Below are 21,719 nucleotides of genomic sequence, written 5' to 3'. Positions count from 1 at the left end.
TTGTTCCAAATAGAAAATGGCACAGACACGGAATAGACTTTGCGAAGCTTCTCATCACTTCCCCCCAGATTCCAAAGTAGGAACCCAGGGCGAGGGAGCCCCGCTGTTCTCCTCTTCCAGGCCTGATGGGAGGCCCCCACCCGCGATGGGCATCAGCTCACCTTGGCGTGGAGCTTCGTGATGTCGGGCCTCCGCTCAGAGAGGTTGAAAAGCTAGAAGGAGGAAAAGGGAGAGACCGTGGGATGGTGTTCGCTGTCTGTCTGTCTGTCTCTCCCCCGCTCCCCACACAACCCCTCAGTGAAAATTCTACCCATGCAAGGGCTTACAATGGCATCCCATCGGACACACACACACTGACCACCAAGAGCTCAACTGCGGGTTCTCAGGGAAAAGAGGAGGACAGAGAAGTATGTAGACACGCCACTCCCCTCGCTGAGCGGACAGACGCCCAGAACTGGAGACGAGAAGGGGATGCAGCCTGCCTTGGGGCCCTTGTGCCACCCACGAGGTGGGCATCTTCCCGCACTGGGTGGGAACCCGGTGGTGTTAGGTGCTAAATATTTGCCACCTCACACGTCAACCTGAGAACTTCATCCCCTGAAGACGCAACAGCTCTGTGGGCAGCCACGCTCCTACTGAGGGTGCAAATGGCCCTGAGGGGGCCCTCTCAGACCCTCCCCACCCCTCTCTCAGCAGATGCCCTCTGGCACCTAACCTCGTCCCATGGGAGTCCCCCAGGCCCTGGAATTCCAGTCTCTGCCTCCAAAGGAGGTGCACAGAATGCCCCACTCCACCTCACCCCCCAGGAAACTCGAAGAAAACTGTGCTGACTCCTGGGGAGAAAAGAGGAGCCACAGCCTGCAATGGGTAAGACAGAGGGAGGGCAGCGTAGCACAGAGACCCACAGAATCCCGGATTCCTGACACCGGGAACGATCTCACTTGGCTACCAGTCCACTGTCGGCCCCATAAGGGCTCACGCTTTACTACATTAACAACAGCTACCAGTCGAGCATCCCCAACCTGGCAGCCCATGCTGAGGACGTTAGGCCTCAGGAGCCGGCTTAAGCCTCTCAACAACCACAAGGAGGTGATGTAATTAGACCCATTTCACAGACGCAGGACCTAAGGTTTAGTGAGGCGAAGTGGCCAAAGTCAGGCAGTAAGAGCAGAGCCAGCATCCAAACCCGGGGCTCTCTGATGTCTGCACTCAGCCCAGCACAGCTGACGCACAGGCCTCTGCGGTGGGTTCAGGAGTGTCCCACAAAAATTCACATGCACCTGCAACTTCAGAATGTGACCTTATTTGGAAACGGGGCCTCTGCTGATGTAAGTAGTTAAGGATCTCAAGATGAGATCATCCCGGGTGTCGGGCGGGCCCTGGGTCCCATGCCTGGTGTCCTTATAAGATGCGGAGAGGAGCCACCAAGAGATACGGGAAAGAAGGCAGGCCGTGTGAGGACAGAGGTGGAGCCTGGAGCGATGGGGCTACAAGCCAAGGTCACCGAGGACTGCTGGGAGGCAGCAGAAAGCAGCTAGGGGCAAGGCACGCTCCCCTGGAGAGCCTTCAGAGGGAGCACGGCCCCGCCAACACCTCGATTTGGACTTCCGGCCTCCAGAACCATGAAAAAATCAATTCTGTTGTTTGCAGACACCAAGGTGCGATCATTTGTTACGGAAGCCCCAGGGACCTCACACGGCCTCCCAGACCTCAGTTCACATGCGGGGGCGGCCCCCCGGGGCCCGCACCTCCCGATCCCCCCTCGGCTCACAGGCTGGGTGGCCCCTGGAACCCGCACCTCCCGATCCCCCCTCGGCTCACACGGGGGTCGGCCCCCAGGGCCCACAACTCCCGATCCCCCCTCGGCTCATATGTGGGGTGGTCCCCGGAGCCCGCACATCCCGATCCCCCCTCGGCTCACACGTGGGGTGGCTCCCGGAGCCCGCACCTCCTGGCCAGTGGGTCCAGCCCAATCCCACAGGTACTTCCCTGCTACGTGGAACTGAGCTCTCCTCGGGGCCCTCACGCCGGCCCTCCGACATTAGAGATCACCCACATGGGCGAGGTGCTTCTCCTGGGCCAGGCACCGCCCCGGTGCCAGCATCACAAGGTCCCTGCAGACGCCACCCGTCGCCACAATGCGATTCTCAGCCTCCTCAGAGGCCCTGACGGTGCACCAGCTCTGCCACTTGCTGCCGCTGTGACCGCAGGCGACACCCCACCGCCCTATACCCCACATGTGCTCCAATGAAACCCAATCTCTAGGGTGAGTGTGAAGTTAATACGTGGAAAGCAGTTAGGACAGGGCCTGCCTCACAGGGAACACTCGGTAACCTGAATTCCTGTTGTTATGCTCTCCTCCTGGTCACCACACACGTACACGGGCACTCGTGCACACGCGACGGGGCCAGATGCCCCATCCCAGCCACAGATACACTCCTCACAGTAAAGCTGGAGCTGAGCCCAGCCACCAGAAGCGAGGGGGCGGCCAGCAGAAAGGACAGGGGGCCCCAGGCCCCCTCCTCACCAGGTAGCTGCCTCCATGCTTGGACTTGAGCATCTGGGCCACCTCTCGGAGGTTGCTCCGGAAGTTCTCCTCGTTGGCTGTGCTGGGGAAGGAGACGGCGATGATCCTCTCCGTGACGTACACCAGGTCCAGCTCACAGCTGTCCTCCATGGTCCGGCTCACACTCATGTTTCTGAGAGACGGTAGGCAGAAGGGGGTGCAGGTCAGCACCCAGATCCTCAGGGCAAGGTTCAGGTGGCCGTACCCCCAACACCCCACATGTGGCCTGCAATTCCAACCCAGGAGGCTTGGCTCTTCCCAGACCCAGAGCCAAGGCCCGCGCAACCGGCAAGGCCAGCCTGGGAGCCCGGGTGCACCTGGGCAAGGGGCTTGCAAGGATCCCAGGCCATTTCAGCCACGACAGCAACCCTAGGGGCCCCTCGATCCTGTTGGCACTGCCTTCAACCTGTGATCCCAGAGGTCAGCGCCAGGGCCAGGACGGGACCCAGCCAGGAGCCCAGGAGTCCAGCCCAGCCTTCCAACACACTGTGGCCACTGGGTCTGGCAAAAGTCTCTCCAAGGATCCCGGGACAGGTTTTAGAGAGGACTGAACTGAGCTGGGTGCTGCCCAGCATCCCAGAGCTGAGCACTGTGCTGCCCTCCCCTCGCTCCTGAGCCGGAGAGTGGGCGGGGAGGCCGCTCAGGGGAAAGGGCAGCTCGGGTGACACGCTCGCCCGCCTGGGCTCCAGGTAAGCCAGACCGCAGCGCACATTCCAGCCCTCCCCGGAGGCAGGCCGGCTCCTGCCCCGTGTTCCCTGGCGCTCTCCCACTCCGGCAGCTCCCACTGCCTGCCGGGCCTGTGTGTTGGCACTGGCCTCCGTGATTTCTAAGGGCCCAGGAAGCAGAGGGTGCTGAGCCTTTGCCGTGGTGGTGGCAGGTGGGTGGTCCCCAGACATCCCAGCTCCACCTGAGCTCCTAAAAGAAGTGGAAAGCCCCTGGGCTGGGCACTGGGTGTGGCGAGGTGGGGGTTCACACCTGTACACCTCACCCAGCTTCTCCTCCAGCAGGGAGGCCCAGGAAGGGGAAATGGGTCTCAGGACACTGGAATTCCATTCTGAGGCCCCCTGTGACTCCAGGGGGCATCCCCTACCCTTCCTACCCTCTCACCTTCTTACCCCATCACCAAACCCCCACTGTCTCACTTCCCCCTCTCTACCCAAGGTGGGCAGCACTCACATTTCCTTTTGACAATCTTTCACTACCGCAGGGTTAAGGAGAGGCTAGAGGTGGGGGCAGCAGAGAAATAGCACCAGGGTATGTCAAAGAGATGGGGGGGGCACCAGTGGCAGAGTCCAGATGTCCACCAGGGTGACCTCTGAGCCCAAGTGTGTATACAGGGCTGGGAGCCAGGGGAGCCAGGGGTGAGGTATGGCTTCTCCACGGTGGCAAGGACAGGAGCCAAGTGGTAGAGGGGCCAGCGGGCTGTGGCAAGGAGCCCAGTTTGAATTTGACCTCTGAGCTCCCATGACTCCTTGTCCCTAAGATAAAGTTCTCACTCCAGCCTTTTTTTTTTTGGGGGGGGGGGGGGGGCGGCGGGGAGGGTGTCCAAGGCCGAGCAGTGCCACCGCCTGGACAACTTGAGCATCGCACCCTGCACCCATCCACCAACCCGGGGTGGTTCTCAGCCCTCAGGGAAGGGGATTCTCCAAAGGGCCCCTGGGGTCTGTGGGCAGCTGACAGCTGGGCCACGGCCCACTGGGGGCTTTAGCTACACACCAGCCGTCGCTGGCTGGGGCTCTGTTTCCCTGGAGCCAGATTCTCACTCATCTCGGGAGCCTTGGGAGTGAAAGTGAGGCAGAAGGGAAGAGCCCAAGCCAGAAAACCACAGAACCTGGACACAGGGAAAAGAGACTCTGGATCAGCAAGGCACTGGGCTTTGTGCATCCCCTCCCCCAGCCCAGCCAGACAGAGAACTTGGCTTTTATAAATGACCCTCCAACATCAAACACCCCCTGCCCACGAAGACGACCCGGATGTAGCACAGGCCTTGACGCCAGCCAGTCCTGAACATACACCCAAGTCCTGGTGACCGCGTGACCCTTAACAAGTCACCTCACCTCCCAGAGACTCAGTTTCCTCATCTGACAAATGGGAATAAAATACTTACCTTGCAAGGTTGTTGCAAGGACTAGATGAGATCATGCAAGGACATAAAGAATCCAGCTCAAGGCCTGGCTTCGAGCTAGAACTCAAAACATGAGCATTTCCAAGAGGCATCTACCTGCATACTCTCCCTGTAGCTGGCACGTCTCCCCATGCCCCCTACCTGTGGCTTTATGACTTCGGTCTCAGAAACCCAAAGGCATGACTTGCTGGAAACACCCACAGTGACCTCACTGCGGCACCCCCACCCCTTGCCCCCCACACAGGCCAGGCATACCTGATAGGCTGGGGATGAGGCTGGACACTCGGGGTGACTCTGGTGGTGCCCTGGGACAGAGGAAAGAGAAGCGGCATTATGGAGGAGGCCGGCGGAGAGCCGTCCACGGGAGCAGTCAGGGCTGCAGACAAACACAGACTCTCTTCTCCTTTCTCTGCCAACATTCCAGCCCAGGCACCCTAACACCCAGGCAACACGGCAACCTAAAGCCAAAAGCAATCGGTGCCAATTCCTTGTGAGTGTGCATGCAAGCCCCCAGAGGGCCCCGCTTTCCCTCCCGGGGGAACGAAGAAATCCCAAATGCTGAGAAATGCCTGGGCTGGTGCCATCGGCACTGAGTACACACACTCAATAAAACAGTCACTAAGCGGATGGAAACACATTTCGTCCTGATTCCCTGGACACCATAACAGTAAGCCCGAGCGGAGAATACACACTGCAAGCCTGGAAGGAGGACAGACTGGTACAGCAGGCCCCTGTCCAGCTCTGACCGTCTGTCCACCGACCACCATCACCCTGCACTCCTCCCCTTCAAAGCAGCAACACTGAGCCATTCAATCAAAAGTTGTGGGGCGAGAGCAGCGAGGGGTGGCACGTACCAGCCGAGACCAGTGCTGGGCAGCAAGTCATGTGCCTGAGGACCTGCCGCCCGTTGGCTGTTAACCCTCACCCGCTCCCATCTCCAGGGTTGTCAACTTGCAGAAAATTAGTCAAGTGGACCCAAGTTGGGGTCCCAACAGCCCAAGACAACCCGATGGTACAGGGTCGGGGTCCTGCAGCGGCCCTCCAGGCAGCCTTGCAATACTTAGAGCCTCTGTAACATCACATGTAAAATGGGGCGATCCTTACAGAGCTGTCCGAAGATGAAAAGGAAGTTGCATATAGGGCCCCTCTATAGTAGTACAATTACAAGGGTAGTTGGAGATAAAACCAACCTTCACCTCTATAGAAAACCAAAGCCCCACATCGCCTCTACCACCAGCAGCCGCCCACCCCGTCAGCCACCTCACTGATGCAGAATCAAGCGCCCAGCTTCTAGTTCCCAGGCCCGGCCAGAGCCCTCTGAGCCCATCAACACCTTCCAAACCTCCCCGTAACCAGCCTTTCCCAACCACCCAGTTGCAACCACCTCTCGGAGGAGACACGACCAGTCTGCCAAGAGGAGGAGAAACTGAGGCACGGTGACTCACCCCCTGAGTCCTGGGGAAGTCTACAACCAGCAGGATTCACCCTCAGGCCCTGGGTCTGGCCACGGGGGCGCGGAGAAGAGGAGCCCCTGTCGGCCTCCCCCAGGGCCCTGCGGCGCCTACGAGGCAGCGGTGGGTAGGCTTGGAGGCCTGGCTCCCGGCCGAGCCCGAAGTCAGGGCAGCCCCCCTAAGAGGAGGGCTCTCCATCCAGCCCTCTGGGAGGACACGGCGCCCAGAGCCCCTCGGCGTGGGCTAGGGCCCAGCTCTCGTCTGCTCAGCCTCTGCAGCAGCAGCAAGGGGAACAAACAGCCAAGTGGGACTGTCAGGGCAGCAGGTTTCCGTCTCCACAGCCCCTGGCCCTGACGACTTGGGTTTGGATGAGTCAGGCACAGGGGCGCGGGGGTGGTAAGGAGGGATCACGTTTGGTTTTCAAGCCCCAAACCAGGCTGTTCCAAGACTGCCCACCCGGAGGAACATAGAGACTCAACACTTCATCCGTCTTGATTTCACTGGTCCCTGATGAGGAGTCGCTGAACCTCCCCAGACCCTAGGCCCTGCTCCAGGCCCCGGGGCCACCCTGCTATAAATAGGCCCTCGGGTTTCATCTGTTGCAGATCCACAGCCACTTTTGGAGGAGGCCACCACAGCTGCTTCAAACAACTGGAAGCCGCAGCTATAGCCGAGGCCTGAGGTGTGGCCTGGGCCGTGGGTCCTGGCCACGGAGCTGCAGGGAGACAATGTGATATTGAGACGGGCCTGGCCAGGGGACTGGAGAGCCAAGGGGAGCCAGGAGTCTCCCGGGGCACAGGGGGGAAAAGGAAGAACGGGGCAGGAGCACCGGATCCTGTTTCTCCATTCCACCCCCCCCCCACGTTACAACACTCCACATTCCTCAGCCTCCCCACCCCAAAAAAGCCAGGGAAGATAAATAAAAACTTGGCCCCAACAGAGTCTGGCCATGCCGCCTCCAGAGGTGATAAGACAAAGTTCAAGCCGGCTCTGCTCCACCAGGCTGGCCAGGGAAGGGGAGGCAGGGGAGGAAGCTGCCCTGGACCGTGACCCCACTAGATGACGGGGATGGGAACAGCTGGATGGTCATCCCCTGTTGAATCACTGGGCTGTCCTCTCACTGACGGGGCTTCCTGTTTTCTGCAGAGTTTGGGGACATGTGACACTCACTGGCAGAAAGCAGACTTACAGGGGTGACAAGTCTGAGTCTAGTGAACGTGGAGAACCGCACGCAGTTCCAGGGGGTGGGGCTGGGAGCAAGCACAGCCGAAAGTTCCAAACACGCAGGTGACCTCACACACGAGGCCAGAAATGCCCCCCACCCACCCCGCCGCGCACCTCACCACACGGGCTCTTCCCAAGAGGCTGGGAGTGAGTCGAGACCGGTCACCTCTGGTGCCCATCATCATGCACAATCACGCACTCGGAAAACTGTCACCGAGTGCCACCAGCTGTGTGCCGGGCAATGTGGGGACCAGAGCGGTGAATCCCTGACCTCGGAGAACTTATATTCCATGGAGGAAAACACTCTTCAAGAACTGGTGTAAGGATGGGGCGCCTGGGTGGTTCAGTGGGTGAGCGTCTGCCTTCGGCCCAGGGCGTGATCCTGGGGTCCTGGGATCGAGTCCTGCATCGGGATCCCTGCAGGGAGCCTGCTTCTCCCTCTGCCTGTGTCTCTGCCTCTCTCTCTGTGTCTCTCATGAATAAATAAATAGAATCTTAAAAAAAAAAAAAAAGGAAGAAAGAAAGAGCGAGCTGGTACGAGGAGCTGCTGCTGGGCCTCAGGGTAAAGCTGTAAAATGGGTAGAGCCCGGTGCTCCTGTGATCTCAGGTGATTTACCTGTTCCACCTACAGCCTCCAGGGAAAACCACCAGAGGGCTTTACAAAGATTTTATTTGAAAAAGAAGTTCTCCCACTCTTCTCTGGGGCTGTGGTCAAAGCCCTTTACCCACCAGGTTTTAACTTCGTCCTGGCCCTTCCCAAGACAGAAAGCAGTCATACAACCTTGATTCAACTCCCTAGGCACCAGGACCCTCCCCTACGGTCACCACCAAACCACGGTCCCTCTCTCACTGGGAGACCAGCATGAAAGGAAATTCTGCACACACACCCTGACCCCTTCCCCCCAAAACGGTGTCTTGCTTCTCTTACCATCAGGAAGTTCCTCCTGGAGTCTAACCCTCACCCTGCCTTCTGCAGAGCCACCCGACTCTTTCTGCCTTGTTCCACCCCCCACCGCCACCCCCTGCGACCACCCTCAGACACTCCTGAGAGGCCGGGGTCTGTGGCCCCAGGCTCCTCATCTGCCTTCCCCACCATCACTAGGAGCAGGAACCCCAGGACTCGGGCGGGGTTGCTTTAGAGCAAAACGACTGTGGGAAGAGTCCTGCCTGCCTTTGAGGTCCGCAGACCAAACACAACAGTTCTGGACCAAAAAAAAAGGCGCGTTTCCTGAGCCCCAGGTCCCAGGGGGCACAGTTGGGAGGAGGGTCCGTCAGAAACACCGGGGGCCGCGTCAGGCAGCCAGAAACTGGGGCCCAATCGACGTCAGGGGCCCGTCCCCATTCCTACCTCTCCTCCAGGGGCTGTGGCCACCCCCTCTCACCCCCACCCGCCACCAGCCCCTCCAGCCACACCCCTTCCTCTCTCCTTCCTGCCCACCAGCCTGGATTTTTCCAAAACAAAGTGCGACACAGCACACGGTCCACAAACCTCTCTACACACCAACCCTGCTAGAGGAAAACAGCCATTCCTGCCCTGTGAGTCCTGGGCCGCGGGCCAGAGACAGGAAAGCAGCTCAACAAACAGGCTCACTAGCTCACCAGTAGGCCCAGGGCTGCAAGAGCACAGCCTCCAAAACGGGTCCCCTCGCGCGGGGCAGACGGCAGGGGGCCCCTGGCTGGGCACGGCACGCACCAATGCCCTGGGGTCCCCCAACCCGGGACAGGTGTGCGGGAGCTTTAGACCTCAGGTGTTCCCTCCTTGGCAGTACACAGGCCATTCTGGAACCTGCTCCCTTGCTTAGCCTTCCACTGGCTTCCTTGACTAGACTAGCTAAGCCAAAATTCACATTGTCCCTCGTCCCAGGTCCAGACAGGACACAACCCCTACCCACCCTGGCACGCCCAGATGCACCCACGTTCATCCCAGATCAACAACATTTTCTTCTAAAAAAAACCATCTTGTCCTAACTAAATGGCCACTTCTTCCTTTCCCGGGACCAAGGTCATACCCACCACCGCGTCAAAAAGTTCTTCATGATGTCTAACTTCGCTCTCTCTCGCTGAAGCTTTATCTGACAAGTTCTATCGGGCCCAGGCTGGGGTTGTGAGAAGCAGCGGCATTAGGACTTGGCTTATCAATGTGCTCAGACCACTGGGTAAAACGTTCGGTTCACACAGCCTCCGCTGGCCAAGGGTTGGGAGAGCCGGGCAGCACCAGATCTGAGCAGCAGACCCAGGAAGGGATGGAGAAGGCTCTCATCCCGTCACTGAGCCCCTTCAAGACTCTGTTTTCCCATCTGAAAAATGGGACCAGAGCATCTGCCACGGTGGGGGGGTGTGTCCGGGAATCCAAAAATCACCCAGCCCACCTCCCAAGCCTTAGTCAAAATAACAGTAATAAGAACGCCTAGTGTTTATTGAGCATGAGTTATATGCTTTGTGTGCATTAAGTTAGCTCATCCTCGGGAGTAGGTGTGCACAAAAATTGATTTCTGACCTGCATCCCAGCCCCAGAAAGATCACAGAGTTGGGCAAGAGGCCCACCCCGACACCTGCACTCTGCGCCCAGAGGCCCCGCGCATACCTTGAACAGAGCCTTCCCCACTAATTTAAGAGGCATGCTCCTGCTGCATCTGGACCGGCGGGGAAGGCCCCGGGGAGGCCTCCGCCTGGCAGGGCTGCCCCGGGGCAATGTGGCAGTGGCGACGGGCTCGGGCTCACCACAGAAGTGCGGCTGCCGGCGGGAGCTGCCTCCTGCTGCCCCAGCACCTCCCTCCAGGGCCCTCCCCACCGTGGGTCAGGCAGCTGTCAGATGATAGGGCCTCATGCCATCAACAGCTCCCCCTGTGCCAACCGCCAAAACCACTCCCTGTTCCTCTGCAGACCAGGGCGGGCAAGGATGGAGAGGCCAGCAGAGGGGCAAACTGTCAGAGAAAGAGAGAGGCCCAACTCGCTGGGGCGTCTCCCCCAGGGACGTAGTGAGGGCAAGCCCAGGCGGGACCACTGCTCAAAGCAGGGTCCTGGGGGAGCCCCCTGTGCCCTGCCCTGGGGGCTCCTTCGGTTTAGGAATGTGCCCATTGACCTCCAGCAGGAATGCATGGCCCGAGGAGCCCAGCGGGATCTTGCAGCCGCCTCCCGAAGCAATGGCATTTGAGTCACACAGAGACTCTCACGTTTTCAAAGACTCTTTTCTCCCCAGAAGCAGAGGCTGCAATTCCTCAAGGTCTGATGACCCTCCAGGAGCCCAGGCATCCTTCTTCACCTCTGCCCTTGGTCTATCTTGCTGCAGTGTTGCCCGTTTCCCTTGGCCTTACCTTGGTGACTGCTCACCACCAAGCCAGCCCTCGAAGAGCACTCCCTCTCCATCCTCCCTCCCCACCCGGGGGCACAGAGGTCTGGCAAAGGGATGGGCAAAGGAGCTCTGGATCCAGCTGAGCCGGAGGCCAAAGCCAAGACTGAGGTCCGTAAGTGCATAAGTACCTGGGGCCTGTTCACCCCAGCCCCTCCTCCCCGGCTCAGCCACAGAGCCGAGTGACCCCTGCTGCCCTTCTGGAAAGGAGGCAAGGATGCTCCCCCGAAGGAGCCAGGTATGAGACATCTTCTGCACCCCCAATTCCCCCGAGGGCACCGTGAGCCCAGACACATCCTTCCCTTTCCCGTACTTACGTCTTCCTCAAGGCTTTTCCGTGTGTTTCCACTCCGGAAAGCTCCTTCTCCCTGAAGACAGAGAAAAAGCAGTCAGAGGGGGGAGGCAAGGCAAGTAATCAAAAGGTAACCTGGTCTTTCACCTCCCGGGTCTGGCAGGGGTGAGGAGGTGAAGGGGGGTAGCAGAAGGGCCCGGGAGGGAACTTAGCCGTGTGTTTAGCATTTCCCTGTCCACTAAAAGCCCCTCAGAGCTCACCCGCTGTCTCACCTGTGTCTCACGGCCACTCTTCCAGGAGACCTTCTTACTCCCATTTTGCACGTAAGAACACCGAGGCACACACAGGCTCATGACTTGCCAACGGTCGCACAGTTAGCAGCGCGGAGGAGGTGGGATCTGGACGCGAGCCCTCCAACCTCCTGCGCCGCGGCCGTGGCCAGGAGGTGCCCCCTCGGCTGCTAACCTCAGCTTCCCCGCTGCACGCCCCACCCACTCTCTCTTCCCTTCCTCCTCCACGCACCCTTGAGGAAATTGGGAAATTATCTGTCTTTCTGCTAAGTCAGAAAGATCTGTTTGGGAACATCTGCCCGGCCTTCTTGCGTTCTACATATTTAATAAAGAAACCCACATTTAACCACTGGCCTCTCCCACCGCCCTGCCTACTTCCTTGGCAATCCATTTCCGAGCACACAAGTGAGGCCAGATGCCCGGCTCCCAGCACGACCCACCTCCCCATCCTTCCCCTCACCCCGAGTTCCTCAAATCTCCTCCAGAAGGATATCCCCAGACACATCTGTTCACTCCCCACCACACACCCCAAATTGCCCTTCTGCTTTCTGGGCCCGGGCTGCCACTCACCGTGTTGGCTACATTCTTCGGGGCGCTCTCAGCGTTGATGGGCTGTGAACACAGGGAGAAAGCGGGGTGAGGTCTCAGGGCCAACAGCCACGCACCGGCTGTCTCCCCTGGGCTGGTGGCCGACGGGCAGAAAGCCTCGTGGGGCAGGGCCCGTGGTGCCAACCCAAGGCTCAGACGTAACCTGGTAGCCCCAAGCTCAGGAGGCAGAGTTTGGAAAATGAAAAAACAACCCTACTGGTAGTAGAACCACCCAGCTCGACAAACCTCACAAGGCCTGTGAATCGGTGTTGAGCCCTCAGAGAGGAGCAGAGAGCAGGCCTGTCCCCACGTGCCGGACCTCTCCCCCTGCACCGGCTCATTTATTCGTGACAAGAACCCAGTGAGGTGGGTCCCCTGATCACCTCTGAGCCCCGCTTCTCAGGAAAGGAGAAGTTACATGAGTGGCCCAGGGCCATCGACTACTACTGGTGACGACAGGATCTGAACCCGAGGGCTTCATGCTCTTTGTGTGAAATCCCCACAGCCCAGGGTGAGGCCTGCCAGAGTCTTAACTCTTCTGCAGGCTTTCATGACCCTCCACCACCAGCCCTGCCCCTCGCAGACCTCAGAGTCCATGCCCCAAAGCTCTGCCCATCCGACCTGTCCCCTGGACCCCCTTGCTTACCCCTACATCCAGGCCCTTGCTTGGGGAACGGCTCCACACCCCCACCCCACCCCGCCCCACACTCTTCCGACAAGCTCTCCTCCCAACAAGGAGGGCAGATCCCAGGAACCTTCCATGTGCGGAGTTTACGCCACAGAATTGTGATTCGAATGCAGATCTCTCAGCTCCAAAGCCCTCACCCTTAACCAGCCTGACTAGACAGGAGTGGTCAGAGAAGACAGAAATGCGGTGGGACGGAGACGGTGGGGACAAAGCACCTGCCCCGGGCCCGTGACAGGCCCCGAAGAGCCCCTCCTCCTGCTCTGGGTAAAGCCCCCTCAGAGGCCCCGGCTCTGGGCACAACAGAAGTCTCCAGCAGCCCTCAGAATCACCTGGAGGGCTGAGGACACAGGTGGCGGGCCCTGCCCAGAGGGTCTAATCCAGCGGCCCTATGGTGGGACCCAAGAAAGCACAGTCCTCAAAGGTTTCCGGGCCCAGGGATGAGTCTAAGCTAACAGCATTGCCGGCAGCCGGCCCCGTCCTGACGCTCTCCACTACTAACTGTGAGAGCTCGCGTAGGTCACCTTGGCCTTGCTGCTCCTCAGCAGGGCTGAGCGCTATTCTGTGAGCGCCACACGACACGGAGGACATTAAGCACTTAGAACACAGGCCTGGCACTTAGGAAGCTCTCCGTCAATGTGAGCTTTTATTTCTCCTCTCCACCCTGCACACTCCCAAGGCCCACCCGACCCCACCCTGACCCTCCTGCTCCACCCCTCCCCAGTCTGGCACGATGCGAACCAGGGAGACGAGTCAATATTAGAAACCACAGGCCTCAGCACTGCAAGAGACACTTCCCTCCTGGCCAGCAATCATCTGAGCACCAGCCCCTCTGCCCCCACCCCTCCCCGTGCCAGCTGGAGGGCTGCCACAGGGCCAGCCACCAGATGCCTTCAACTTACTGGTTGAGATGCTCTCCGAGAAGGTAAAAATTTCCAATAACCCCTCAGGAGCTAAAAGCCCTGTCCACCCCCACCCCCCCACCCCTCACCCCCCACCCCGCAGAGTTTGCAAACCCAGCCCAGCATGCAAGCTGAGCTCCCCACCCCTCCCCATCCCAGTTCTCCAGGGACTGAAGTCCTGCTTCTCTGTTTCCCAGGCACTGCCAGCTCTGGGTTTGCTGGCTATGGAACAGGCAAGGGACGCGTAGCACAGGGCAGGGTCTCCCCTGTGCTGCCCCTGCCCCAGGCCCCTGGCCATGCTGTAGGAAAGCTCCCAGAGAAGCCACGCTTTGGGTCCCAAGGTGGCAGAGCCAGAGCTCCCATGGCCAGAGAGACCCACTCGGCCTGGGCTGTTAGCTCACCTTCGGCAGGTGGAAACACACCCACTCAAACATACCGTATCCCTGTTGCATGGTTTAATTGCCTGCTTAGAACTCCTCACTCTCCAACACACTATATATTTCACTTTCTCATCTCATTTAGGGTCTTCCTTCCCCACTACAACGTAAGCTCCCAAAGCCTCCGGAGCCTAGGCCTGGGCTTGGCACACTGTAGGGCCTCAGCAAATATCCACTGAGTGACTTAACCAAGACAGCCCCTCCCTATCTTCCCTGGCTGGCCCCCTGACCATGCTCACCACAACAATGCAGCGAGCACCTGCGGACCTTCTGGAGCCAATGTCTCTAATCTCCATCTCTGCTTGGATTTTGGCCAGGACACACACACACACCATCCTTGCACACCACTCCTCAGGACACCAGCTCTGAGAAGGACTTCAGACACCATCTCCTCCCTCCCTGTTTCACAGATGGGGAAACTGAGAAACAGAGAAGTATGACTCGCCCAGCCTCTCATGGTGAGGTCCATGGCAATACAGGGCTTGGCACCCAGGCTTAGCTTGTAGGCCCACCGCTGAGCACACCTTGCTGCACCTCACTCACCCCAGTCCCTAGCCACGCAGAACACCTCCCTGCGGGCTCTCCTCTTCCTTCTCCCTGAGACTCAGCTGTACCAGGATGCAAAAGATGGAGCCCAGACAGAGACAGCACCCCCACATCTAGCCCCACCCCTATCCAAGCCCAGGACGAAAGCTGTATCTTTTTTTTTTTAAGGTTTTATTTATTTGAGAGAGAGCGTGTGTGCACAAGCCAGGGAAGAGCCCGGAGGGAGAGGGAGAAGCAGATTTCCCGCTGAGCAAGGGGCTCCATTCCAGGACCCTGGGATCACGACCTGAGCTGAAGGCAGGTGTTTAACCGCTTAACCAACTGAGCCACCCAGGCACCCCGACAAAGCCTCCATCTTCAGGACTCCAGGCTTTCCAAAGCTGAGGGCAACAGCTAATGCCCACCCCTGCCAGGAGTCTTCCAGAATCTTCCTTGCCCCCCAGGCAGGACAATTCCAAGCAGGTGGCAGGGTTCGGACCTGGTGTCCCTTGGCGGCCAGACCTCGCACCTCACAGCTTACTCTGCCCTGGGGTCTCAAACGTGGAAGTCTACGGCAAGGCAGGGAGCAGGGAGTAGGGGGAGGTGCTTAGGGCAGAAAATGTGGGGAGGCAGCCATTCTCAGCTTGCCCCAGGTGCGCCCACACAACCCTCAGAGCAAGGCCTCCTCAAATTTTCCACCCAACGGGCCTCCCTCACCTTACCTCTTCCTGCCTGCTCTGGGGGTGCCTTTTCACAGTGTCAACGCGGTAATACCAAGTGTTCACTAAGTGCTAATGATCCAGGCATAATATCAAGTTCTTTACTTTCTTGACCATCAGTCCTCGGAACCACCCCGGGAGGCAAGCGTGACCCCACTTTGCAGTTGAGACAGACGGCCCGGGACGTTCACTAACTTGCTCGGCTGCTATGTGAACCCTCCGTCCCCCCGCTCAGCTTCTTTCTCCCCTCCCTGACGAAGACCTACACTCGCTGAGAGGTCCTCTCCATCAACTGCCCTCCCGTTGGGAACAAGCTTCCTGTGACTTAAGGACGAGCAGTCTCAGGTCCCTCAGATCCTTCAGGGCACTGCCATAGGAAGAGGGAATGGACCGCAGTAGGAGACCCTGACATCAGACATCAGAGAGAACTTCCTGAATGTGAGGGGTTGAGAACCACAGGGCGGATAAGGGAAACTGCACATCCTTTCCTCAAGTTTTTTTTTCCAAAAAAAGCCACGCACACCCCCTCTGTGCATGCATACCCACCCCTGACTGTGTGGGCCCAAGGGGCCGGGTGGCTGGGATGATGCCCAGACGTTCGTGCCGTACATGTTGGTGGCCTGCAGGGAGGGTGGGCTGGGAAAAAAATGTATCTGTGGGCTGCTGTTGTGGAGGAAGGAAAAGGCAAGGCAAGGGCCACAGGGGGGTGGGGAGGGGAGAGATGCCCAAGCCCAGGGCTGGGGGGAGGGGTCTGGCGCAGAATGCGGACTCAGCCTCCGGAGGAACATTCTGTCCAGAAATTCCTCACACCCTCCTCCCTTCCACCCCTCCGGCCCTCCCCACTCTTGCCCCCTGGGAGGCCTGGAATCCAGGCAGCTATTTGGGCCAAAAAGACCCCATGACGTCACATCTGCTGCCATGGCAACGCACTGTGAGATCACAAGTGGCGCTGCCTATCAGGAGGGGAAGGGCACTGGTGGGAGCCGGCAGGTAGGGCCGGCAAGGGCTGGGGTGTCCTCAGCCCCAGGACCCACAGCAGATTATTCCAGGCTCACTGGGTCCGGAAATAGAACCCTAAGCAGATGAAGGGAGGGGCTGGAAGTGAAAGGGAAGGGCCATTTACTGGGCACTTCGGGGGGCGCGGCCGGGCTGGCACAGTACAGACCCCACAGCCCTGGGGGTGTGAGCTGCATCATCGCACAAGGACAAAGTAACCTGCAGCAGCTGGGGCTGCTCGGGTAGCTCTTTGAGCCCCTTTGGGCAGATGCAGAAGCTCGTTGCAGGTCTGCACCTCAAAGCCTGGGTTTGCCCTCCATCTCCCCACCTGTTACCCGCCCCCCCAGTGTAAATGACCACCCTCTCAGGAAGAGGAGCCCCTGGGGGTGGACAGCAGCACTGAGGGCTGGGGACTGGAGACAGGCAGGGTTCAGAACAGGCAGGGCTAGGCCCCGCCAGGGTGCGAGGGAAGCCGGGACCCTGGTTCCCCATGAAGTGTTTGGGTGCCCTCTGCTCTGGGGGCTCCATCCTCTCTCAGCAGGCCTAGGCCACCAGAGGGGGAAAAAAAAAAAAAAAAAAAAAAAAAAAAACAGGCTGGGTGTGATTAAATGAAATGTGATGCCTGATTTTCCCTGCACCCGCCCCCCCTCCCCAGGGAGGGGCCCAGGCAAGCCCACTCCTGTCCTCAGGCCGGCCCCAGTTCACCCAGTTCACCCGGAAGGACCCAGCACACAACCCCTGGCAGACAGGGGGCAACAGCAGGAGGGGCCTGCGCTCCCCGGCCAGGCCAGGCCAGGGTGGAGGATTTCTCCCCTCACAGGACACGGGAGGCCGCGCTTCCCCAGGCCCTTCCTCCGTGCCCCTCCGGCCACTCTAGTCCACATCCTCTCTGCTCCAGCGGAGCACCTGCACCTGCGCCAGCCTGGGGTCCGCCCCGCACTCCTCCCGCACCCCCTCACCCCGAGCCACGCCCCACGCTGGCAGCAACTCTCAGATCCTGCTCTGGGTCACTTCCCCACTCAAGGACCCACAATGGCCCTACTGCTTGGCTCAAGTTCAAGTTCCCCTGGCCAGTGCATGGACTCCTCCCTTATCTGGCCCCTTCCTCTACACGCGCCCCATGTGGCCATGTTCACTCAGCTTCCATTCCCGCCCACGCTCACCAGTTCCACCGGCGCGCCCAGCCAGTGGACAGCCAAATGACCAAATGACAACCAAAATGACACAGCATTGCCTGGCCCCCACTACCCCCCAGCAAGCGCAGATTGGCCAAAAATATTTACTCTGGATTTGCCTTGGCTCCCAACAGGCTCAGTAACTCGTACCAAGGCCCTGCCCCCTCTCTGGGTCAGCTCCCCGTCCTCCTGCCCGCCTCCCTCCCATTTGCTCAAATCTTAAACTAAGCCTGGAACAGGAGACAGACTTTCTCAACCCCCCCAAGCATAAACTGATTGCTTCCTTCCCTGGCCCCCCAAGGCTGCCTCTGGTGGGAAGCCCCCAGCTGGGCACTCATTAGTTTCCATCTCATACTCCTCTCTCTTCCCTCCACTGAACACGGCTCCCCAGGGCTCCCCTTCACCTGACTTGGGTCTCTCCCAACGGATGCCCCGGGGATGGCGATCAACACATTCATGGATGCCTTGACCTCCAGGAACCATGTCCCTTTGCAGCCGAGTCAAGGGCAGGACTTCCAACAGGCACTGCCCCTGAGAAGGAACATGCTATCAGCTCCCACCTTACACCTAGTAGGTGCTGGCGAGTATGGGTTCTGGCAACACACAGAGACTGCCCCAAACAGCCCCTCTGGGCCACTGTAGATGTTAGAAGGCTCTTCTTTGCACTCAAGTCTCCTCCTTTTTTGCAAGAACATCTATTAGGTTCTCCTCCAGAGAGCAACAGCAAATAGGCCATTTGCCTTTCCCCACGTTCTCAGTCCCATTCTGCACCTGTTCCATATTTTCCTTCTCCAGATCGTGCAGCCCCGTTGCACAAATTGAGATTTTCAGCCTCCCTCACCACTCTAGGAATCTTCTTTGGAATGTAATGATCACTGTGCTCTCCCTGTTGAAAAGCAAGGCTCTATTGGGCTCGTCTCTCCTGGTATTGCTCTGTTTTCTAGAATCTCCCAAGATGGCTACTCATGGCCCTCATTGCCAGAAGATGAAATTTCATCAGAGCCTGGAGTTCAAACTAAAGCGCCTGCTAATCACCCTCCTTAATGGAGGGTAAGACGGCATCGTTGGGGCTGGGGGCTCTGCACACTTCTCCGGAATGGGCTAACATTTCCTCCTCCTCCTCCTCCTCCTCCTCCTCCTCCTCCTCCTCCTCCTCCTCCGTGAGGCGGCGTGGTGCCCTCCTGCCTCAGATCCAACACTAGGGCACCTTGGGAAAACCATCTGAAAATCTCAGGACCACCACCTCACACCCATGAGGATGGCTGCTCCCAAGAAAATAGCATTATGCACAAGAGTTAAATCATGGAAACAGCTCGAATGTGCACTGACAGACGAATGTGTGAGCAAAACGTGACACAGACACACATGGAATATTATTCAGCCTTGAAAAGCAAGGACGCTCTGACACACAGCACAGGGGAATCGTGACATCAGCGCTAAGTGAAACAAGCCAGAAACAAAAAGACACATATGAGTTTGCTCACATGAGGCCCTTAAGTGGTCAAATTCATAGAGATACCAAATAGAAGGGTGGTTGGCAGGCCCTGGGGAAGGGGAAGCAGCCTTCTTATCGAGTGAGTAGAGCTTTGTTTTACAAGATGATAAGAGTTCTGGAGACGGAGGGGTGATGTTTATACAAGGACGGGGACCAGGGCGCCTGGGTGGCTCGGTCAGTGAAACGTCTGCCCAGCTCAAGTCGTGATCTCAGGGTCCTGGGATCGAGCCCCACGTCTGGCTCCCTGCTCAGCAAGGGGCCTGTTTCTCCCTCTGCCCCTGCTCGTGCACACATGTGCTCTCTCTCTCTCTCTCTCGCAAATAAAATCTTTTATACAAGAATAGGGATGAAAAAAAATTAAAAATTAAAAAAAAAGAGTAGGGGACAGCCCCAGTGGCTCAGTGGTTTAGTGCCACCTTTGGCCCAGGGCCTGATCCTGGAGACCTGGGATCAAGTTCCACATCAGGCTCCCTGCATGGAGCCTGCTTCTCCCTCTGCCTGTGTCTCTGCCTTTCTCCGTGTGTATCTCATGAATAAACAAAATCTTTAAAAAAAAAACAAACAAAAAAAAAAGCAGCTGAGGGGCTCAGTCAGTTGGGCATCTGCCTTCGGCTCAGGTCGTGATCCCAGGGTGCTGGGATCGACTCCCACGTTGGGCTTCCTGCTCAGTGGGGAGCCTGCTGCTGCTTCTCCCTCTGCCACACATGTTGTTTCTCCCTCTGCTGTCTCTGTCTCTGTCTCTCTCTCAAATAAATAAATTAAATTAAAAAATAAAAACACAGCAGCTGGCATGAGGTGGGAGCTCAGGAAATGTCTGTGAGTAGGATGGATGGATGGACAGAATGGAGGGACAGACCCTCCTCTAAATCCCAGGCCCTGAGCTAGCTAGGTGGACTTGTGATTGGCACTGTGTTTAGAAAAAAAAAATGAAAAAATCCCACCACCTGAAACTAATGTAACACTGTGTGTCGACTATACTTCCAATAAATGGAGGGAGGGCGGGAGGGAGGGAGGAAAGGAAAGGAGAGGAGAGGAAATCCCAGAAAAGTCCACCTGCAGGCATCCAGTATTACAACAGCAGCCAAGTATCTAGGGGACCCTGGGGAGAAAGCAGGAATCTAAACCCAGCACACCACTACCCACCCCACCTCCCCGACGGCGGTGTGACCACGGACAGGTAGGTCGCCTAGCCTTTCTGAGCCCCACACTGTTCCTCAGCACAACACGCTCCTCCCGCCGACCCAGGCGGCTCTCGCACGTGCCCAGACCTGCACACAATCCACAGTGGGTTCCGGATGGCCTGATGTCAGGGGAAGGGCCTTGGAAACCGCAGGAGTCGTGCAAGCGAATGATGTTTGTCATGATTGATGGTCAGGAGGGGTGGCCTGTGGTGCTGGACGACCCAGTCAAAATCCCAGTTCCCCCTTTGCATAGCTCTGTGGCCTGAGGCCTCCGTTCCTTTCTGTATCATTGGGATAATCACAGCATCTCTCTTGCTGTGTTGTCATGAAGAATAAATGAGTTTATTTTTGCAAAGCTTTCAGAACAATGTTTGGCAGCTAGAAAGTTCCATACAAGGGGTAACTTCTCACTAGCACTCTGGCTGCTATTATGGGTGAATCCAGCCTGGCGTTCCCCTTGTCCCATTCACCTCTTTCCTCCTGCCCCTACACACTCCTCGACTCCCCCGACCTCCAGTTCATTCCAAGGACATTTCGAGCACCTGCCTAGGGGCTGGTCTGGTGAGGAGATGCACACCCATCTGTCTCCAGCCCAAGCTCCTGGGTGCCAGGCTGTGTGTGCAAGAGGGCTCTCCATCCGGCCGACCTCGGCGGCCACTCCACTTGGCTATCACGCTCGGGAAATTCCTTTTGACTCTTATTTTTCAGAAGTTGAGAAGAGCTGCTTCAGCAATTTCCAAGGATCAGGAGTGTCCATGGCAAACAAACCCTCTCCCCTCTTCATCCTGCCCCCACCGGGGGACCCCACAGGAGGGACATGACCCTAGGACCCTTCTACCCAAGGCCTTGGGCAACATCTGTTGAGTAAGATGAAAACATGGGTTGAAGATTAAGCCACTTTGCCCTGGCTGGCCTGGCACGGGCTGGAAACCGTGTCTGGGAGGCCCACGCTGGGCAGAAATCCTGAGCCTGGGACAAGGGCGCCCCATCCCAGGGAGGGTAGGATCTAAGCAAGATGGGTGGGAAGGCCAGAGGGAGAGCTGGGGCCCCCCAAAGACACGGAGAAAACACGACAGACACACACACACACACACACACACACACACACACAGTGTGAGGCGCAAGGGAAGGGGGCAGGGAGACCAGAGACCAGCTCTGCGGAGGCTGAAGGGGAGGCAGCAAATGGAAAAGGAAGGAAAAATACAACCCGCCCTTTCCTCCCTCTTGTGAACCTGCTCAAAGCAGTTGCCTCGCCCGCCTTGAGGAAACAGGTGCCGGGTGCTCTCTAGGGGAAGCCCAACTTTCTCCCGGATTCCCCTGGGCCACTTTCCCACTCCCAGGGGACAGCAGCAGCTTCCAGCGGGAGCTCAGCCCCTGCTAAGAGCCCCCCGCCCCCGAGCAAGCCCAGCAGCGGGAGCCACAGCAGTCCTGCTTGCTGAGCACCCTGCTTGCTGAACCCCAGTGTGCCAGCCACTCGCCGAGCGCGCCAAGCACCTACTACGTGCGTGGGGGGATGCAGCAGTGATCACAACAGACCAAAGTCCTCTGCGGACACGGGCTTCGTGCTGGGACGAGGGGAGCCCAGTGAGCGAGATGCACAGCGTCCCAGACGCTGACCATGGATGGACAGATGGACGGATGGAGAGAGCAAGGCGGGGAGGCAGGGTCGCTGGGGGGAGGGAAATCTCACGCCCAGGAGGGAAGGAGCCTCCCAGGGAC

At 58.4% G+C, this 21,719-nt stretch overlaps 1 protein-coding gene and 1 long non-coding RNA gene across 18 annotated transcripts in view; both read right to left on the bottom strand.

Moving 5' to 3' along the window:
- TNS1 (tensin 1) overlaps positions 1-21,719 on the bottom strand; it is a 204,346-nt gene that overhangs the window by 88,084 nt on the left and 94,543 nt on the right. For 14 of the 17 annotated variants that reach the window (XM_077885485.1, XM_077885494.1, XM_077885487.1 and 11 more), the window contains 5 exons: positions 11,868-11,909; positions 11,033-11,083; positions 4,947-4,996; positions 2,528-2,699; positions 162-212 (listed from right to left, as the gene is read on the bottom strand). In XM_077885485.1, the coding sequence (XP_077741611.1) occupies positions 162-212; positions 2,528-2,699; positions 4,947-4,996; positions 11,033-11,083; positions 11,868-11,909 (366 nt within the window). Of the gene's footprint in view, positions 1-161; positions 213-2,527; positions 2,700-4,673; positions 4,821-4,946; positions 4,997-9,950; positions 10,098-11,032; positions 11,084-11,279; positions 11,442-11,867; positions 11,910-21,719 lie in introns of those variants that run through there. The other 3 variants (XM_077885493.1, XM_077885496.1, XM_077885495.1) reach the window with 3 other exon arrangements.
- On the bottom strand, positions 14,610-16,012 carry LOC144306150 (uncharacterized). The gene is made up of 2 exons (XR_013373175.1): positions 15,700-16,012; positions 14,610-15,003 (listed from the first exon to the last, which is right to left on the bottom strand). It is a non-coding gene; the product is annotated as an uncharacterized LOC144306150 (long non-coding RNA).

The sequence above is a fragment of the Canis aureus genome, chromosome 36, assembly GCF_053574225.1.
Source record: "Canis aureus isolate CA01 chromosome 36, VMU_Caureus_v.1.0, whole genome shotgun sequence".
NCBI lineage: Eukaryota > Metazoa > Chordata > Mammalia > Carnivora > Canidae > Canis > Canis aureus.
Note: the sequence above shows the minus strand (reverse complement) of the source record. Positions and strands in the feature narration are given on the sequence as shown.